Here is a 21,430-nt window from a genome sequence, read left to right as displayed (position 1 = left end):
ATTGTAAAATGTCAACACAATTGGAGGCACCACGTCATTTTTGGAGACATGTTATTGACAGTAAACTATTGTAGATGCGACTGCTAACTAAATAAAACATTTTAGCTGGCTAGCTAATCATCTTAGCTAAATGTGGGGCAAACAATTCAGTTATTTACCGTTAATTTGAGGGATTGGGGTGAAAGAAATCGAGTTACATAGTGATACTTTACGATATACTGTATTGACAATATCGCAATATTTTAGCGCTAGTTGGCTGTACCTGCACCAAAACACCATTATTGTTCCTTCATAGCTTGTTCTCAATCTTTTCACATTGGGAGCCAATTTGTTTTCAGCACTTTTATTTCCATGACTGATCAAAACTCGTTCTCATGGCTTTCTGATCCCTCTGCAACAGACATATGGTGCGCAATAAAATCACAGTATCGAATCGCAATACGTATAGAATCATGAGACTCGCAATGCTGATGCATATATCTTATCGTGAGGTTCCTGGCAATTCCCAGCCCAAGTTCATTTGCCACAACAAATCTCTTCGCTAGCAAACGCAATGTGTCTCCAGCAATGTTTACTTTTTTGACGTTCTATGGCATCTCCACTTTCCAAGCATATATGACCACATGTAATATTTTGGTAAGTGATGCAAATAGTGAACTATGTAGGGCCAGGATGTAAAATATATGTAGCTGCAGAAATTTCTCTTATCTGATATGGTAAGTAATGGGGCTTGATTTATAGCTCCCTAAGAGTTTGACGAACGGGTCCGTGAACGCGATTGCAGATATCTTTACCTCTGAATAAACTGCCTTATATTATACAATTATCCACCTTGCCCAAAAGTCTCTACTTTTTCTCCGTTCTCCAGTAAACTTGTTTTATCAACAATAGTAAGGTTCAATGACACAGAAAGCAGTTCAATGTCGGGGTACAGTCGCTCTCTTACCAGGATCGCGGTCCGCTCTGACCAGGGTGAAGGTGGCCGGCTCCACCTCTCTGCCAGCAGCGTTTTCATTATTTAGTCCGTTCGTAGCGGGTATGTACACGATCAACAAGATCAGTCCAAAACCGAAGATCAGTCCAAAGCAGAATGTTTGCAGAATGTTTGTAAACTAAGTCTACAAATTAAAAACATAAAATAACGCCACACTGCAGGTCGCAACATAGACGCTGATAGCCGCCATTGTCTTAGTTACGTTCAACGTTACGTCACGTATGACGAAAGCGCGTAAGTGCATGCACACAGACACCCATAGAGAATGTATTGAAAGCTTTGAAATGTGAAAAAAATAGATTTTACATGACAGGCTATGAGAGACTTCTGGGCGATTTTCAACCTGACTGAAATCGCCCAAAAAACGGGCGGGGCCATTTGAAGCACGACTTTAGCCTGATTTGACATTTAGTGGCTGGCAGATCAGACGTGAACACTGATAACTGCTGTTGCCGTGATATAATTTTTTATAAATTTATTAAAAAAAAATATATATATATATTTTTTTTTTTTTTTAAATAATTGATTAGAAAAAAAATCCCTTCCTTTTCCCGTTTGGCAGTGCGTCGCCCATATCGCCCTATTGAACAAGCCGTCCCTGGAAGAGTCCCTTCAGCCAGCTGGTTATGGGGCTCTGTTCACAAACACAAGCAGACCCCACAGAGCCCCAGGACAGCAACACAATTAGACTCAACAAAATTATGAGAAAGCAAAAAGATAACTATTTGACACACTGGTAAGAATCAACCAAAATACTGAGCAAATGGGAATGCTATCTGGCCCTAAACAGAGAATATACAAAATTAAGAAAATCCTTGAATATGTACAGACTCAGTGAGCATAGCCTTACTATTGAGAGAGGTTGCCATAGGCAGACCTGGCTTTCAAGAGAAGACAGGATATGTGCCCACTGTCCACAAAATGAGGTGGAAACTGAGCTGCACTTCCTAACCTCCTGACCACATCAGAAACACATATTTTCCACTGATCACACAGACCCACAAAGAATTTGAAAACAAATCCAACATTGATAAACTCCCATATCTGTTAGGCGAAATACCACAATGTGCAATCACAGCAGCAACATTTGTGGCCCATTGCCATGAGAATAGGGCAACCAGTGGAGCACAAACAAGATTGTCAATACCACCAATACTTATCTGTTTATTTATCTTTATTTATCTTGCACATTGGTCAAACACTGTACATAGCTGATAATATAAGACTTGAGAGAGAGAGAGAGAGAGAGAGAGAGAGAGAGAGAGAGAGAGAGAGAGAGAGAGAGAGAGAGAGAGAGAGAGAGAGAGAGAGAGAGAGAGAGAGAGAGAGAGAGAGAGAGAGAGAGAGAGAGAGAGAGAGAGAGAGAGAGAGAGAGAGAGAGAGAGAGAGAGAGAGAGAGAGAGAGAGAGAGAGAGAGAGAGAGAGAGAGAGAGAGAGAGAGAGAGAGAGAGAGAGAGAGAGAGAGAGAGAGAGAGAGACTGTCTTGAGGTTAGAAGCTGGTCCATAAAGACAGCGGTAAAGCCCGCCTTTAGCTTCTATCATCAGGTATCATCACCTACTGTACTCCAACTGAAAGTGCTACTTCAGACTGCTCTCCTAAATCACTCTCATTTTGACATAATGGAAATGAAGACTGATAGCATCATGTAATAAAAAGTAAAAGGATCTTATTGCGCCTTTCAACTATTCTTATACTGTACAAGCCCAATAATATGATGCATATTAATCTTGCCACCGGTACAAAAATTAGACTATGGAACTCTTTGTTGAAGGCCTTGTAACTAGTGGTGTAGTGGAGGTTAAACGCATGTAAATACCATTTACCCACCGTTTTTTATTTAGCGCAAGTGTTTATCCACCTTTTGCAGAGAAATGCATTGAAAGTATAGGAAGCATTACTTTAGTCACAACTACACCACTGCTTGTAGCCTTGCTAACAGTACAGTCACAGGCCTGTGTCCATTTCAAAGTAGTGTCATACCAAGTGGTGTCATCACAAAGGGTAAATACTGTCTGACATTGCAATATCCTCCAGGGTAACAACTCAATGCATCATCCTTAGCCTAATACATGACACAGCAAATAAAAAAATACTGGAAAAACAAGGCTGAAAGCCTCCATGCAGATAAACAAAAATAGCTGGGGCTATAACAATCACTTCACCTGAACATTTCTGGAGTGAGTAGACTTTTAGACAGTTTCACAAGCAAGGTCATTCTCTAGCAAAATATATTTTTTAAAGAGCGTTCTGTTGGTTGAGTTCTACACAACAGAAACTTGAAAACCCAGCTGCTCTTCAGGACAAGTGGGGACCACCGCCGCAAGGTCTAAAACCTTTAATGTCAGGGAACTGCCCTCCTACTTTGCTGCGAGCCATGAAACAAGCTCTCACACAGGAGGTGCAATGGTCCTAGTTGATAATATCTGACAAGTGGTTTGTCATGCACCACAATGCCCTTTACAGGGTGTTCTCCTGGTACCCTTCTCAGTGTGTGGTACTGTTATGAACTCTCTCTGTTTCTCGTTTATGTGCATGTAACGTGTCACATCAAGTGTACGGCAAACAGTCTAGAAACAAAACCTTTGCAGTACATAGACAGCTGTAGTCTTCTCTCATATGTTTGAGGGCTTTCTAATTAGCTTTAGATGTGTTGACAAGGGCGGTCGACCATGAATACCTGTTCAGGTGTAATTTGAATGTAATATAATTTAATCACAGTTGGGTGTCATAGAGTACGTGTCTTCTCTTCAACCTTCAGGTTTTGACAGCCTTTTTGAAAATAAGTCCCCTTTATGAATATACAGTAACTTCAATGTCAACTTTGAATAATGGCAAAAAGCAGTGTTCATTATTATGTAACCCATAAGGTTCCACAGTTCCTTGTATAGGCTGGGGGCTCCACCCCGGTCACTTCCTAGCCACACCCATAGTCACTTCCTGGTTTGAGTGTGTCAGGAAGGCGGAAGCCATCTTGACTGAAATGTTTGTAACTAGGAAATTGAGGTCCCATGCCAAATCTAATCAGCCTCCTGAGGGGAATAGGGGTTGTCATGCCCTCTTCACGACAGTGTTGGTGTGTTTGGATCATGATAGGTCCTTAGTGATGTGGACATCAAGGAGCTTGAAGCTCTCAACCTGCTCCACTATAACCCCATTGATGTTAATGGGGGAGTGTTCGGCCCTCCTTTTCCTGTAGTCCACGATCAGCTCCTTTGTCTTGCTCACGTTAAGGGAGAGGTTGTTGTCATGGCACCACACTGCCAGGTCTCTGACCTCCTCCCTATAGGCTCTCATTGTCATCGGTAATCAGGCCTACCACTGTCGTGTCGTCTGCAAACTTAATGATGATGTTGGAGTCGTACGTGGCCACGCAGTCATGGGTGAACAGGGAGTACAGGAGGGGACTAAGCACGCACACCTGAGGGGCCACCGTGTTGAGGGTCAGCGGGCAGATGTGTTGTTGTCTACCCTTACCACTTAGGGGCGGCCAGTCAGGAAGTCCAGCATCCAGTTGCAGAGGAAGGTGTTCAGTCCCTGGGTCCTTAGTTTAGTGATGAGCTTGGAGGGCACTATGGTGTTGAACGCTAGGTGTTCCTTTTGTCCAGTTGGGAAAGGGCAGTGTGGAGTGCAATAGAGATTGCGTCATCTGTGGATCTGTTGGGGCGGTATGCAAATTGGAGTGGGTCCAGGGTTTCTGGGATGATGGTGTTGATGTGAGCCATGACTAGCCTTTCAAAGCATTTAATGGATACAGATGTGTGCTATGGGGCGGTAGTCATTTAGGCAGGTTACCTTGGCGTTCTTGGGCACAGGGACTATGGTGGTCTGCTTGAAACATGTAGGTATTACAGACTGGGTCAGGGAGAGTTTGAAAATGTCAGTGAAAACACTTGCCAGCTGGTCAGCGCATGCTCTGAGTACGCGTCCTGGTAATCGATCTGGCCCTGCGGCCTTGTGAATGTTAACCTGTTTAAAGGTCTTGCTCACATCGGCCATGGAGAGCGTGATCCCACAGTCGTCAGTAAAAGCTGGTGCTCTCATGAATGGTTCAGTGTTGCTTGCCTCGAAGCGAGCATAGAAGTAATTTAACTCGTCTGGTAGGCTCACGTCACTGGGAATCTCACGGCTGGGTTTCCCTTTGTAATCCGTGATCGTTTGCAAGCCCTGCCACATCCGACGAGCATCAGAACCGGTGCAGTAGGATTCGATCTTAGTCCTGTATTGACGCTTTGCCTGTTTGATGGTTCGTCGGAGGGCGTAGAGGGATTAGTGTCCACACCTTGAAAGCGGCACCTCTAGCCTTTGGCTCAGTGTGGATGTTGTATGTAATCTACGGCTTCTAGTTGGGATATGTACGTACGGTCACTGTGGGGCAGACGTCGTCGATGCACTTATTAATAAAGCCGGTGACTGATGTGGTATAGTCCTCGATTCCATCGGATGAATTCCGGAACATATTCAAGTCTGTGCTCGCCAAACAGCCCTGTAGCTTAGAGGTTTCCTCTGTGAACTATTGCTTCTAAGGACCAACATTTGGAAGGCTACTGTACTTACTGTTGATGAACTGAGCATGACGTTGAGCTTTGTAGTTCTAGGTTTAGTCCTGACTGACCCTTATAAATCCTAGTCTTTGTAGTGCTAGGTTTAGTCCTGACTGACCCTTATAAATCCTTGTCTTTGTAGTGCTAGGTTTAGTCCTGACTGACCCTTATAAATCCTAGTCTTTGTAGTGCTAGGTTTAATCTTGAGTGACACTTTGTCACACCCTGATCTGTTTCACCTGTCTTTGTGATTGTCTCCACCCCCCTCCAGGCGTCGCCCATCTTCCCCATTATCCCCAGTGTATTTATACCTGTGTTCTCTGTTTGTCTGTTACCAGTTCGTTTTGTTTAGTCAAGCCTACCATCTTTTTTCCCCTTGCTCCTGTCTTTTTCAAGTTCCTGTTTTCTAGTTTTCCCGGTTTTTACCATTCTGCCTGCTCTGACCCTGAGCCTGCCTGCCGTTCTGTACCTTTTGGACTCTGATCTGGATTACTGACCTCTGCCTGCCCTTGACCTGTCATTTGCCTGCACCCTGTTTTTGTAATAAACTTTTGTTACTTCGACCCTGTCTGCATCTGGTTCTTCTCCTGAAATGTGATAGTACGAACTGGCCATGACTGACCCAGCAGACTCGGACCAGCTCCGCAACGCTATCTCCTCCCAAGGAGCCACCATTGGATGGCGCAAGGAGTTGCTTTGTGGTCTCATGGAAGGGTTCCAGACCTTGGCTGAACGCCATGACCGAGCGTTTAACACATTGCTGGAGCAATTCAGCATGTTGTTTGTTAGGCAGCCTACCACAACGGTAACCTCCCAGCCCCTCAGTAACCCGGCTGTTAGCAGCGCGACCTCCCCGGCCACCCCGGTTTGCCGAGAACCCCACTTACCTCCCCCGGAACGCTTCGCTGGAGAGTCGGGAACCTTTTGGGCATTTCTCGCTCAGAGTTCGCTCATCATCGAGCTGCAGCCCTCCTCCTTCCCCTCGGACCGTTCTAAGATAGCGTACCTCATCACGCTGATGTCCGGGAGGGCTCTCGCCTGGGCTACGACAGTGTGGAAACAACAGTCGGCCATATGCTTCAGTCTGGAGGAGTTCATGCAGGAGGTAAAGAAGGTTTTTGATAATCCATCGTCTTAGGAAGAGGTGAATCGGCAGACTTCGGAGACTCTCAAGGGAACTCGGGTAGCCTCGGGTTCTCTCAGCAACGGAGCCATAGGGGACTTCCGGGATGCCTCGGAGGCGAAGAGGAATCCTTCCTCTACTTCCTTCGTTCCTGTATCACCCATCGACCGTTCAGAGATTCATGTGTCTAGGATCAAACCCATGTCTCACAGCCCTTTGTCTCCTGTTTTGACCATTCTGCCTTCCCTGACCCTGAGCCTGCTTCCGTTCTGTACCTTGTCACACCACCCTGGAATATTGACCTCTGCCGGCCCTTGACCTGTTGTTTGCCTGCCCCCTGTTTTTGTAATAAACTTTTGTTACTTCGACACTGTCTGCATCTGGGTCTTCTCCTGAAACGTGATACCCTTACAAATCCTAGTCTTTGTAGTGCTAGGTTTAGTCCTGACTGACCCTTATACATCCTAGTCTTTGTAGTGCTAGGTTTAGTCCTGACTGAACGTTATAAATCCTAGTCCTGGGGACCCATAGAATGACCAGGCTCTTGTTCCAACCCAATGCTACCAAACTTGACTCAACCAATCAAGAGTTTGACTTACAGTTGAAGTCGGAAGTTTACATACACCTTAGCCAAATACATTTAAACTCAGTTTTTCACAATTCCTGACATTTAATCCTAGTAACAATTCCCTGTCTTAGGTCACTTAGGATAACCACTTTATTTTAAGAATGTAAAATGTCAGAATAATAGTAGAGAGAATGATTTATTTCAGCTTTTATTTCTTTCATCACATTCCCAGTGGGTCAGAAGTTTACACACACTCAATTAGTATTTGGTAGCATTACCTTTAAATTGTTTAACTTGGGTCAAATGTTTCAGGTAGCCTTCCACAAGCTTCCCACAATAAGTTGGGTGAATTGTAGGCCTCCTTGCTCGTACACGCTTTTTCAGTTCTGCCCACAGATTTTCTATAGGATTGAGGTCAGGGCTTTGTGATGGCCACTCCAATACCTTGGCTTTGTTGTCCTTAAGCCATTTTGTCACAACTTTGGAAGTATGCTTGGGGTCATTGTCCATTTGGAAGACCCAAGCTTTAACTTCCTGACTGATGTCTTGAGATGTTGCTTCAATATATCCACATAATTTTCCTTCCTCATGATGCCATCTATTTTGTAAAGTGCACCAGACCCTCCTGCAGCAAAGCACCCCCACAGCATGATGCTGCCACCCCCATGCTTCACGGTTGGGATGGTGTTCTTCGGCTTGCAAGCGACCCCCTTTTTCCTCCAAACATAACGATGGTCATTATGGCCAAACAGTTCTATTTTTGTTTCATCAGACCAGAGGACATTTCTCCAAAAGGTACAATCTTTGTCCCCATGTGCAGTTGCAAACCGTAGTCTGGCATTTTTATGCCGGTTTTGGAGCAGTGGCTTCTTCCTTGCTGAGCGGCCTTTCAGGTTATGTCGATATAGGACTCGTTTTACTGTGGATATAGATACTTTTGTACCTGTTTCCTCCATCATCTTCACAAGGTCCTTTGCTGTTGTTCTGGGATTGATTTGAACTTTTCGCACCGTACGTTCATCTCTAGGAGACAGAACGCGTCTCCTTCCTGAACGGTATGACGGCTGCGTGGTCCCATGGTGTTTATACTTGTGTACTATTGTTTGTACAGATGAACATGGTACCTTCAGGCATTTGGAAATTGCTCCCAAGAATGAACCAGACTTGTGGAGGTCTACAATGTTTTTTCTGAGGTCTTGGCTGATTTCTTTTGATTTTCCCATGATGTCAAGCAAAGAGGCACTGAGTTTGAAGGTAGGCCTTGAAATACATCCACAGGTACACCTCCAATTGACTCAAATGATGTCAGTTAGCCTATCAGAAGCTTCTAAAGCCATGACATCATTTTCTGGAATTTTCCAAGCTGTTTAAAGGCACAGTCCACTTAGTGTGTGTAAACGTATGACCCACTGGAATTGTGATACAGTGCATTATAAGTGAAACAATCTGTCTGTAAACAATTTTTGGAAAAATTACTTGTGTCGTGCACAAAGTAGATGTCCTAACCGACTTGCCAAAACTATAGTTTGTTAACAAGAAATGTGTGGAGTGGTTGAAAAACGAGTTTCAATTTCTCCAACCTAAGTGTATGTAAACTTCCGACTTCAACTGTAGGTTTGATTTATTGATGAGTCAAACCTGTTGTCCTTAGGGTCGTTACACATGAAATCAATCGACTTTCTACATTTACATTTGACATTTTAGTCATTTAGCAGACACTCTTATCCAGAGCGACTTACAGTTAGTTTTTTTTTTTTTGACCGCACCTTTTGATTTGAACAAAACTTTCCATATTTGTTTGCCCATGGTGGAAGTAGTCAGCCAGTGACTTTTATAATTTTCATTTAAATAGGGGTAGATTTTGTCCTGTTAAACTAGTACATCTTACCTCTATCACTGTCATAGAGATAGGCAAACTTGTCCCACTTGTAGTACTCAATGAGGCTGAGTAGGGGTCCTTTGATGTCAGGCCTCATCTGGATGATGAACTGATGAGTTCCATCCAGCGGGAAGCTGGGGGTGATAAATGACACATGGAGAGTCCCGCAGAACGACGTTATCGTGTTGACCGACTTCTTGTCGTAGAATCCAAAGATGGCGTAAACTCCTCTCGAGAACTGGGAACAGACTGAAACGAGAGAAGTTGCAAAACAGTCATGAGGATATGTATTCGTAAATATTGGATGACAGTGTGACATTAAGATAAGATACGATGTATGGTCTGTTTTCACATTAATTTTATTTGCACCATTATTAAAACAAGCTCATTACGTGACATAAACTAGACAATACTGAATATACTAGACATGAGTTAAACTGTGATACAATTGGCTTCAAACAAGTGCTGTAACAAATTGAAGTTTGAACGTTTATGAACTTTATTACTGTCTAAAGCAGCCTCTTCCACTGGAGCGGCTGGTTTTAGCTGATTAATGTATTTTAACTGTCCATAAGCAATGCCTGGGGAGCTCTTACTTACAACAGCACAATATTTTAAAGCTACTTGTTAACATTTAATGGGCTTCTATTATAGAATTCAATACAGTGGGGGGAATGTATGTAAGAGAAAGTGCCGTATCAGTGCAACCATTGCTAAAGACACTTCATAAAATCTTCATGTTGGATATTTATGGTCATTGATATGACCCGCTCTATATACTGTAAGTCCTATACTCTGAGCAGTTTCTGCTTGAGTGACGTTCATAGGTAGGCCATTTGAGGGTCAAAGACTTCTCTTGAGAGATATTTGAAAGATTTAGTACAATACAGGGCTACACCATGGCACCGACATCTATATGTACCGTATGGCTCTGCTGTGGCCTATACTATTGTCCCGTATGGCTCTGCTGTGGCCTATACTATTGTCCCGTATGGCTCTGCTGTGGCCTATACTATTGTCCCGTATGGCTCTGCTGTGGCCTATACTATTGTCCCGTATGGCTCTGCTGTGGCCTATACTATTGTCCCGTATGGCTCTGCTGTGGCCTATACTATTGTCTCCTATGGCTCTGCTGTGGCCTATACTATTGTTCCGTATGGCTCTGCTGTGGCCTATACTATTGTCCCGTATGGCTCTGCTGTGGCCTATACTATTGTCCCGTATGGCTCTGCTGTGGCCTATACTATTGTCCCGTATGGCTCTGCTGTGGCCTATACTATTGTCCCGTATGGCTCTGCTGTGGCCTATACTATTGTCCCGTATGGCTCTGCTGTGGCCTATACTATTGTCTCGTATGGCTCTGCTGTGGCCTATACTATTGTCTCGTATGGCTCTGCTGTGGCCTATACTATTCATTGTCCTTTGGAGATCTTGTGCTGGGAAGGAAGACCATGAAACGTTAATGACTGGCTTTTATTCATATACAATGATGGTGTTTCTGTTGGTTTCAGTCTCCTTCTTCCTGCTGTTTATTTCCATACTGTAGATATAATATACTATAGATCAACTATAGGTTGGTTCCATACAATCACCTCTGTTTGAGATTGGTATAATCCATATATCATTAGATTAGATATTTCTTTTTTGTCTGTTTCTCACAGATATTTGTTTTACTTACCAGAAAATGCACTGCGATAGATATAATATCCAACATAAAAATTCAGAAAAAAATCAACTACAATGACAGTTAAGGACTTTAACCCTCCCTTCCCCATAACTTGTCTCCCCCTTCCCTCATATACTCAATATTATACAACCCTTTATTGTCCAAAAGTCCCTGAGCAGTGCACATAATATTATTGCACATGCCTATAATCTCAGCATCCATGATTCCTGTACCCTGCACAGCCCTTTTATATTGCAGTTAGTTATATTTCACAGTTCACTATTGCACGTTCCCAAATGAGTGAGCCATCCCTATGCCCCGTCACATGAATTACAAACGGAAGTCCTGTAATATGCATGATGCACAGCTGTGCATAGGTAAAAATGAATATTAAAAGGCTAAGTGGTTCAGCTGTATTTATACAACGTTTGGACAACGGTCAGCACATTGGGGTGTCGCTAGGTTAATCAGGCTTATTGACTTGGACATGTATGTCTCTCCATTGTAATTAATCCAAATAATTGTTTGCCTCTAGCAGGGTCAAACTAGGTTGATTTGCTGACACCGGGGGATTGGAGTCTATCCATTAGACATTAGCTGGCTCAGCTAAAATTGACATCTTGCTGCTTTACATCTTTATAGGCTGTGACGGCCATCTTTGATGTAAACATGCTGGACAGGCTTGAATATCACCAGGTTTGGACTTTGTGATTAGTTGTTGGGCCTAGTTTAATGCATACTCGATTGGCAGAAACAATTTCCGTTTAACAAGTGGGGGAAAGTGAGCTTTGAGAAAATATGGATGTCCACATAAGCTACTTCGAAAAAATGGACACACAAGCTACTTGGAATATATGGAGCAACTTCCAAAGCAAAACAGTGACACCACCAAGTATCTTACCACAGCATTCTCCTACTTCCTTCAACACTGAAGTATTTCGCAAATCCCTTATGCCACTTATAAAGCCATGCAGTACTCATAAGAAATCGGGTCATTTCAGTTGAATGCCTCAAATGAACAGCCCCACACTCATATCCCACCAAAATCTTTATTAATCTGTAAAGTTTGTCTAGGGGTCATCGGGAGAACATTGTTTAAGGCGGTCCCATCACTCCGTCGATTTTGTGGCGCCAACCCTAATCCTATTAATTGATGACACTGCCCGCCGTCCATTGATGTGGCGTCTGATAGTGCAACCTGACTCATCAAATCAGATTTGTATCACACACTAACTACTGTAATCTTGCACTAAGTGGCTGCACTGTACTGTAAAATCCACCAATGATATTGCTACAATCAGATTTCCTGCACAATGATGTTGGCTAAGACTTTATGTATTGGTGATGAAATGTTACATCATTTAAGTCCAAATTCTAACTTGAGATCTGTGAATGTCTTCCAAAAACATTGATGCATGGTTTCAAGTTGTGTGTACAGACTGTAAGGAGGGGTTGACTCTTGAGTATTTCTTTACTCTACGATTACCCACAAACAGCATTTTCAAACCTGGAAGGTGTTGTACAAAGGAGTTTTCTCCTAGCGTCTCTCAATGTTATGTCCATTGTCAGGTTTGTGGGTGTTAATTGATAGGTCTTAACAGTGGTTTGGCTTTGGTAATCAGCTTTATTATAAATTAGCTTAGCAAGCTTATATCTTGCAGTATGTTAGAGGCCTACTTTACAGAATACACTGATACCAACATGTATTGTAGATCTTCATGTTTTGAACCAAGTCTATGATGTTATAGGGTTCCAACAAAAGAAAAAAGACACCCACATTGCTTTATTTCCGTGGTAGCTCTGTTCTTAAATAAAACCACAGAATGTACTGTAGCTACTACTACCAGACAGACTCCAGACTCCACTAGATTCCAGGTTTTAGAACAAGAAACGTGTTTGTAGGGGCAGTAGTTTGTAAACACAGCCAATGTCTCAACATTGCTATGGCGGTTTGAGCAAATCCCATCCCAAGATTGATTTTCAACAGTAACTTGAGTCAAGGCTTTTGAAATCTTTAATTAAGAAAGAGAAACCCCCCCCACAAAAACTGTTACCGGAAGAAAAGGAGAAGAATCTAAAAAGCCATTAAAAGCCTGCCACGTACTGTATAAGTGGTTTCCAATGAAAGTGGGCTGTATTTTGCATTTTGCATTTTGCAATAATCCCAACAATGTAGTGCAGTTTCTATTGTGGAGTGTGATGCCAGTTTGTGTGTGTGTGTGTGTGTGTGTGTGTGTGTGTGTGTGTGTGTGTGTGTGTGTGTGTGTGTTTGAGTAGACAAATAAATATACAACAGCACTCCAGCAACTAAATCCTAATCACTAGTTATAATTTTAATAACATACAAACAAAATCATGACAGGTGGAATCAATATGAGACTTGTGCTCAAAAAACTAGAGAAGAAGTGCCGGCCAAAATGAGTAACTACTGCAGACGAATAAGGACCAACATTATGGTCTAACATCAGACAGAAGGACACCAGGACAGGAAGACACTTGAGAGTGTTGCGACAACTTCTGCTACCTTGGTAAACTGTGCCCAGAGCAGGTGGTCACAGACAGTGGAAGGAGAACTTGCTCTGTGAGAGTGAGTGCTGCGTAGTTATTAGGGTGAAAATGTAGTCATTACCATAACTGCAGAGGGAGAGTTATGTGTTCAGCCCTAATTGACTAGCTGTCTGCATCTCTCTGTGTGAAGACTTTCCAGCTCCCCTGCACTAACCTGCACCCCAAACATGTCATCTCATTTTAGATTGTTAGTAATGATGCGTAATGGAGTTTGGAGGTTGCCACCACCACGGTTGAGGGTGAATTCCATTTAAATTCTAGTCAATTCAGGAAGTACACTGAAATTCCAATTCTAATTCTCTTCAATGTTTTTCAACGAGGAAAATGTAGAAATGGAATTGAGTTAAATTTTGAATGGACTAGAATTTAAATGGAATTGACCCCAACCCTGGTCGCCACAGATATTCGCTTCATCATGGCCGAAGATGCTCTGCAGGTCAGTATGATGGAACCAGTATGGTGGAACCAGCTTCCCCCTGAAGCTAGGGCAGCAGAGTCCCTGCCCATCTTCTGAAAACATACCTCTTCAAAGAGTATCTCAAATAATCCCACAACATCTACAGTGCCTTGGAAAAGTATTCATCCCCCTTAACGTTTTTCCAATTTTGTTGCAATACAACCTGTAATTTAAATGGATTTTTATTTGGATTTCATGTAATAGACATACACAAAATAGTCCAAATTGGTGAAGTGGAATCAATAAAATAACTTGTTTTCAAAAATTCAAAAAAATAAATAACGGAAAAGTGGTGCGTGCATATGTATTCTTTGCTATGAAACCCCTAAATAAGATCTGGTGCAACCAATTACCTTCAGAAGTCACATAATTAGTTAAATAAAGTCCACCTGTGTGCAATCTAAGTGTCACATGATCTGTCACATGATCTCAGTATATACACACCTGTTCTGAAAGGCCCCAGAATCTGCAACACCACTAAGCAAGCGGCACCATGAAGACCAAGGAGCTCTCCAAACAGGTCAGGGACAAAGTTGTGGAGAAGTACAGATCAGGGTTGGGTTATAAAAAAATATCAGAAACTTTGAACATCCTACGGAGCACCATTAAATCCATTATTAAAAAATGGAAAGAATATGGCACCACAACAAACCTGCCAAGAGAGGGCCGCCCACCAAAACTCACGGACCAGGCAAGGAGGGCATTAATCAGAGAGGCAACAAAGAGACCAAAGATAACCCTGAAGGAGCTGCAAAGCTGATTGGAGTATCTGTCCATAAGATCACTTTAAGCCGTACACTCCACAGAGCTGGGCTTTATGGAAGAGTGGCCAGAAAAAAGCCATTGCTTAAAGAAATAAATAAGCAAACACGTTTGGTGTTCGCCAAAAGGCATGTGGAAGACTCCCCAAACATATGGAAGAAGGTACTCTGGTCAGATGAGACTAAAATTGAGCTTTTTGGCCATCAAGGAAAACGCTATGTCTGGCGCAAACCCAACACCTCTCATCACCCCGAGAACACAATCCCCACAGTGAAGCATGGTGGTGGTAGCATCATGTTGTGGTGATGTTTTTCATCGGCAGGGACTGGGAAACTGGTCAGAATGGAAGGAATGATGGATGGCGCTAAATACAGGGAAATTCTTGAGGGAAACTTGTTTCAGTCTTCCAGAGATTTGAGACTGGGATGGAGGTTCACCTTCCAGCAGGACAATGACCCTAAGCATACTGCTAAAGCAACACTTGAGTGGTTTAAAGGGAAACATTTAAATGTCTTGGAATGGCCTAGTCAAAGCCCAGACCTCAATCCAATTGAGAATCTGTGGTATGACTTAAAGATTGCTGTACACCAGCAGAACGCATCCAACTTGAAGGAGCTGGAGCAGTTTTGCCTTGAAGAATGAGAATAAATCCCAGTGGCTAGATGTGCCAAGCTTATATAGACATACCCCAAGATATTTGCAGCTGTACTTGCTGCAAAAGGTGGCTCTACAAAGTATTGACTTTGGGGGGGGGGGGTGAATAGTTATGCACGCTCAAGTTTTCTATTTTTTTGTCTTATTTCATGTTTGTTTCACAAAAAAAAATATTTAGCATCTTCAAAGTGGTAGGCATGTTGTGTAAATCAAATGATACAAACCCCCCAAAAATCAATTTTAATTCCAGGTTGTAAGGCAACAATACAGGAAAAATGCCAAGGGGAGTGAATACTTTCGCAAGCCACTGTATATACACTCAACCAAAAAATCACCTTGACTGGCCTGGACAGTGCTGGACTAGAACAAAACCCTGCATGTCCAGTCTTTAGGATCGAGTATTTCAATACACAGCAACACAAATCACTGTGAATCTTTGAAAACAAACAACTGAGTCACACACATTTTAACTTGATATTATATTTTAGATACATTTTCATTTGAGCGTGATTTTTAGTCCAGGAGCAGGCTGAATCTGTGCCCGGAACACCAAACAGCACAGTGTGTTTTTGAGCTATACATTATATAAAAAGCTATATTGGTCAGCCGTGGTAAGGATAATGATCGCCTCATTATAATTAATGATAGATAGGAACCATAATATATGTCAGTGTTATGCCAGCTCCAGCGAACTGTAGAACCTTTAGCAGTGATGCTAGAAGAGGGTACACCCTAACTCTAACCCTATGGAGTATACCAGCAAGGAAGAGGCGAAGCGAGAGGTTTCACTCTTGCAAAAATCTGTCCACAATAAGCCCAATGCGTTTCTATGGGTTTATTTTTGACCTAAACTTGTCGCCTGCCTTCCGCCTTTGGGACAATTACTCCCATTGTTAGGGCGGAGACATGAGCAGTTCGCCATTATGTACAGTGCCTTCAGAAAGTATTCACACCCCTTCACTTTTTCCACATTTTGTTGTGTTCCAGCCTGAATTTAAAATGGAATGAATTGAGTTTTTTTTTCTGGCCTACACACAATACCCCATAATGTCAAAGTGGAATTATGCTTTTCGAAATGTTTACAAATTAATTAAAAAAGAAAAGCTAAAATGTCTTGAGTCAATACGTATTCAACCCCTTTGTTATGGCAAGCCTAAAGAAGTTCAGGAGTAAACATGTGCTAACAAGTCACATAATAAGTTGCATGGACTCACTCTGTGTGCAATAATAGTGTTTAACATGATTTCTGAATGACTATCTCATCTCTGTACCCCACACATACAATTATCTGTAAGATCCCTCAGATTCAACCAGAAAGACCGGGCGGTTTTCCAATGCCTCGCAAAGTAGGGCACCTATTGGTATATACGTTTTAAAAAAAAAAGCAGACATTGAATATCCCTTTGAGCATGGTGAAATTATTAATTGGATGGTCTATAAATACACCTAGTCACTACAAAGATACAGGCGTCCTTCCTAACTTAGTTGCTGGAGAGGAAGGAAACCGCTAAGGGATTTCACCATGAGGCCAATGGTGACTTTACAACAGATACAGAGTTGAATAGCCGTGATAGGAGAGAACTGAGGATGGATCAACAACATTGTAGTTACTCCACAATACTAACCTAAATGACAGAATGAAAAGAAGGACGCTTGTACAGAATATAAATATTCAAAAACATGCATCCTGTTTGCAACAAGTCACATAAGTAAAATTGCAAATAATTTGGCAAAGCAATGAACTTTTGGTCCTGAATACAAAGTGATATATGTTTGGGGCAAATCCAATACAAGACATTGCTGAGTACCCCTCTCCATATTTTCAAGCATAGTGGTGTCTGCATCAAGTTATGGGTATGCTTGTAATCGTTAAGGACTGGGGAGTTTTTCAGGATAAATAAGAAACGGAATGGAGCTAAGCACAGGCAAAATCCTAGAGGAAAACCTGGTTCAGTCTGCTTTCCACCAGACACTGGGAAATTAATTCACCTTTCAGCAGGACAATAACCTAAAACACAAGGCCAAATGTACACTGGAGTTGCTTGCCAAGAAGACAGTGACTGTTTCTGAGTGGTTGAGTTACAGTTTTGACTTAAATCTGCTTGAAAATCTATGGCAAGACTTGAAAGTGGTTATCTAGCAATGATCAACAACCAATTTGACAGAGCTTGAAGAATTTTGAAAAGTATATTGGGCAAATATAGTACAATCCAGGTGTGCAAAGCTTTTAGAGACTTACCCAGAAAGACTCACAGCTGTAATCACTGCCAAAGGTGATTCTAACATGTATTGACTCAGGGGTCTGAATACTTATGTAAATGAGATATTTCTGTATTACATTTTCGATACATTTACAAAAATGTCTAACAACATGTTTTCACTTTGTCATTATGGGGTATTGGGTTTAGATGGGTGAGATGAACAAAATATGTAGTCCATTTTGAATTCAGGATGTAACACAACAAAATGTGCAATAGGTCAAGGGGTATAAATACTTTCTCATGGCCCTGTACAGATGTCTGAGTGTATTTAACTGGCCTCGTTTCCTTCTCCATGACAGGCTGTTTTAGAGTGTTGCTGTCCTCGTTTCATATTCCATGACAGGCTGTTTTAGAGTGTTGCTGTCCTCATTTTCCTTCTCCATGACAGGCTGTTTTCGAGTGTTGCTGGCCTCATTTTCCTTCTCCATGACAGGCTGTTTTAGAGTGCTGCTGGCCTCATTTTCTTTCTCCATGACTGGCTGTTTTAGAGTGTTGCTGGCCTCGTTTCCTGCTCCATGACAGGCTGTTTTAGAGTGTTGCTGGCCTCGTTTCCTGCTCCATGACAGGCTGTTTTAGAGCGTTACTGTCCTCCTTTCCTGCTCCATCACAATCTGTTTTAGAGTGTTGCTGGTCACGTTTACTGCTCCATGACAATCTGTTTTAGAGTGTAGCTTGCCTCCTTTCCTTCTCCATGACAATCAGTTTTAGAGTGTTGCTGGTCACGTTTACTGCTCCATGACAGGCTGTCTTAGAGTTTTGCTGTCCTCGTTTCCTGCTCCATGACAGGCTGTTTTAGAGTGTTGCTGGTCTTGTTTGCTGCTCCATGACAGGCAGTTTTAGAGTGTTACTGGCCTCGTTTCCTGCTCCATGACAGGCTGTTTTAGAGTGTTGCTGGCCTCGTTTCCTGCTCCATGACTGGCCGTCTTAGAGTGTTGCTGGCCTCGTTTCCTGCTCCATGACAGGTTGTTTTAGAGTGTTGTTGGTCTTGTTTACTGCTCCAAGACAATCTGTTTTAGAGTGTTACTGTCCTCCTTTCCTTCTCCATGACAATCTGTTTTAGAGTGTTACTGTCCTCCTTTCCTTCTCCATGACAATCTGTTTTAGAGTGTGGCTGGCCTCGTTTCCTGCTCCATGACAGGCTGTTTTAGAGTTACTGTCCTCCTTTTCCTTCTCCATGACAATCTGTTTTAGAGTGTAGTTGGCCTCTTTTCCTGCTCCAAGACAATCTGTTTTAGAGTGTTGCTGGCCTCTTTTCCTGCTCCAAGACAATCTGTTTTAGAGTTACTGTCCTCCTTTCCTGCTCCATGACAATCTGTTTTAGAGTGTTACAGTCCTCCTTTCCTGCTCCAAGACAATCTGTTTAGTGTTACTGTCCTCCTTTCCTGCTCCAAGACAATCTGTTTTAGAGTGTTACTGTCCTCCTTTCCTGCTCCAAGACAATCTGTTTTAGAGTGTTGCTGTCCTCCTTTCCTGCTCCATGACAATCTGTTTTAGAGCGTTGCTTTTCCCTTTTCACCCACTAGATTTGAGAAGCAGACTGTTGGACTGTGTTTCTATCATGCTCAATCATACTTGGCAGGTGAAATTCGCTCAAATAGATGGCAGCTGGGCACATAATGAAGTATACTTTTTTTGTTGACAGGGAAATTAATTTGGTCATTTGGTCATCTGTTTGATGTGGTGATGAAAAGGACAACATTTTGAAATTAATCACATTTGTTCTTTCTTTTGGAGATATCCTTCGCCTGTCGTATTAATATGTAAATGTTGCCTTTTAATTGCAAGTGTTTTAGATTGAATGACGGGTTCCAGCCCCAGACAAAAGCAGTACTGATTAGACAAATTATTATCATCACATACGCATACACACACACACACACACACACACACACACACACACACACACACACACACTCATCAACATCATCGTTATCATCAGTTCAGTCCTAGTAGAATAGATAACACTTCTCTAACTCTGCAGAGAAAGCCTGAGGACTGATATTTTATGTAAAAGTGGATTTGTCCCTGTGTCACTGTTTGTGAGCTCCAGCTGTAAGCCACCACCCGTTCCCCGCAGTGGCCTGACTACATGTGTCACTTATCAAGTTACTGCACAGGCTGATTCCTGCTCTGATTTCAGTCCCCCTATAGCACAGAGGGAATTTACTAGAAAGACCCTCAACGGCCCACCATGATGTCTTTGTTAGTCTGGCTTGAGGACAGAACATCAATGGGTTTTCTCACAGCCTAGTCTGTCTGGTGACAAATGTCAATGTTTTTATTTTATTTTAAATGTTGTTTTTAAATGTTGTTTCTCTCGGTGAGAGGAAAAGTAGCACCTGAAGCTATGTTAAGGATGGTGGGAACTCACCAATTCAATCCTAAACAGGAAATAAACTCAAGTTACTGAGAGTCAGTGTGTCTCTCTGCCAACCTCCCCTAACTCATACATATATGGACACATAAATACACACTTGGATATGACACAAATATACATGTCCCTGTTTTAAGTGAAGTCTCCGAATTACACCAGAGCACACCATAGCTTGGTATCAACCATTTTGTACAATGGTGTACAACCATCCTTTACACATTATCTTTGTCAGTGGCAGATTGGCAAACATCAGGAATGGCTAAAGACTCTCTCTCTTTCTCTTCCTTTCTCTCTCTCTTGCTCTCTTTCTTTCCCGGTCTCTCTCTCTTGCTCTCTTTCTCTCCCGGTCTCTCTCTCTCGCTCTCTTTATCCCCCCCTCGCTCTCTCTCTCTCGCTTTCCTTCTCTCTCTCTCTCTCTCTCTCTCTTTCTCTCTCTCTCTCTTTCTCAAAATAATAAACAATGTTATGGCAGCATGTGACATCTGTTGGGGCATGTCTATATGACAGTCGAAAGGCACTTTTGTGATGATGACAAATGTGCTACTACCATCACATATAGAGGCAGAGTGAGGGTCAACATCTGAATGAAGACATTGAAAAAAAAATATCTCTGTAGCTAGGTTTCCATCCAATTGGTGACAGACTTTCATGCGAATATTCAAAAATCTGCATAAAGAAATATTCACATTTCCCCACCAGTGGTGTGTTTCCACCAATCTGACTTGTTGCAGTTAAAAATCAGTGCGTGATGCCATAATGCACACAAAATTTACTTTTTCGCTTAAGTTTTCATGTACCAAATAAAAATCAATGTGTTTCCATCGCATTTTCAACTCTACGGATAGTTTTGTCACAAAACTGTTGCATTAATTAGCAAATGTGCATACTCTGTTCTTGGTACGTGCGCTCTAGCCAACAGGTTGCAGATAACAGGTAGTCTACATGATGAGATTATTATGGATAAGAGCAAGAATATTTTCTGGGTCAAACGGCAGTCAAGCATCAATCACCAGAATCAGACCCTTGATATTTATTGGAGAGGAGCATCAAGCTCATCACGTGCACTTTCACCACCCTGTGAAGTTCATCATAACTTATTTAATCTGTAGCCTAATAAACTGCATAGTTTCCCGAGTCGTAGCGGGAGGACCACACACCATATCATCGCGTGACTCCACATTTATTTAGATATGATGGTTATTATATCAATATTTGCGCATAAAGTCGTTTCCACCACCATTTCTCACATTATTTATTTTACCGCCCCCATTCTCATCGATGGAGCTGTAGTGGAACAGGTTGAGAGCTTCAAGTTCCTTGGTGTCCACATCACCAACAAACTATCATGGTCCAGACACACCAAGACAGTCGTGAAGAGGGCACGACAAAGCCTATTCCCCCTCAGGAGACTGAAAAGATTTGGCACGGGTACTCAGATCCTCAAAAAGTTCTACAGCTGCACCATCGAGAGCATCCTGACTGGTTGCATCACCGCTTGGTATGGCAACTGCTCGGCCTCCGACCGCAAGGCACTACAGTGGGCAGTGCGTACGGCCCAGTACATCACTGGGGCCAAGCTTCC

At 42.5% G+C, this 21,430-nt stretch overlaps 1 protein-coding gene across 6 annotated transcripts in view; it reads right to left on the bottom strand.

Annotated features, from left to right (window-relative positions):
- gria2b (glutamate receptor, ionotropic, AMPA 2b) overlaps nucleotides 1-21,430 on the bottom strand; it is an 80,221-nt gene that overhangs the window by 43,036 nt on the left and 15,755 nt on the right. For all 6 annotated transcript variants that reach the window (XR_005995758.2, XM_041850480.2, XM_041850489.2 and 3 more), the window contains exon 3: nucleotides 9,116-9,355. Coding sequence is in view for 5 of the 6 variants with exons in the window: in XM_041850480.2 (XP_041706414.1) it covers nucleotides 9,116-9,355 (240 nt within the window). In the remaining variant the exon portion in view is untranslated. The remainder of the gene's footprint in view (nucleotides 1-9,115; nucleotides 9,356-21,430) is intronic.

The sequence above is a fragment of the Coregonus clupeaformis genome, chromosome 3 (genome assembly GCF_020615455.1).
Source record: "Coregonus clupeaformis isolate EN_2021a chromosome 3, ASM2061545v1, whole genome shotgun sequence".
NCBI lineage: Eukaryota > Metazoa > Chordata > Actinopteri > Salmoniformes > Salmonidae > Coregonus > Coregonus clupeaformis.
This window is presented reverse-complemented; position numbering and strand designations above follow the sequence as displayed.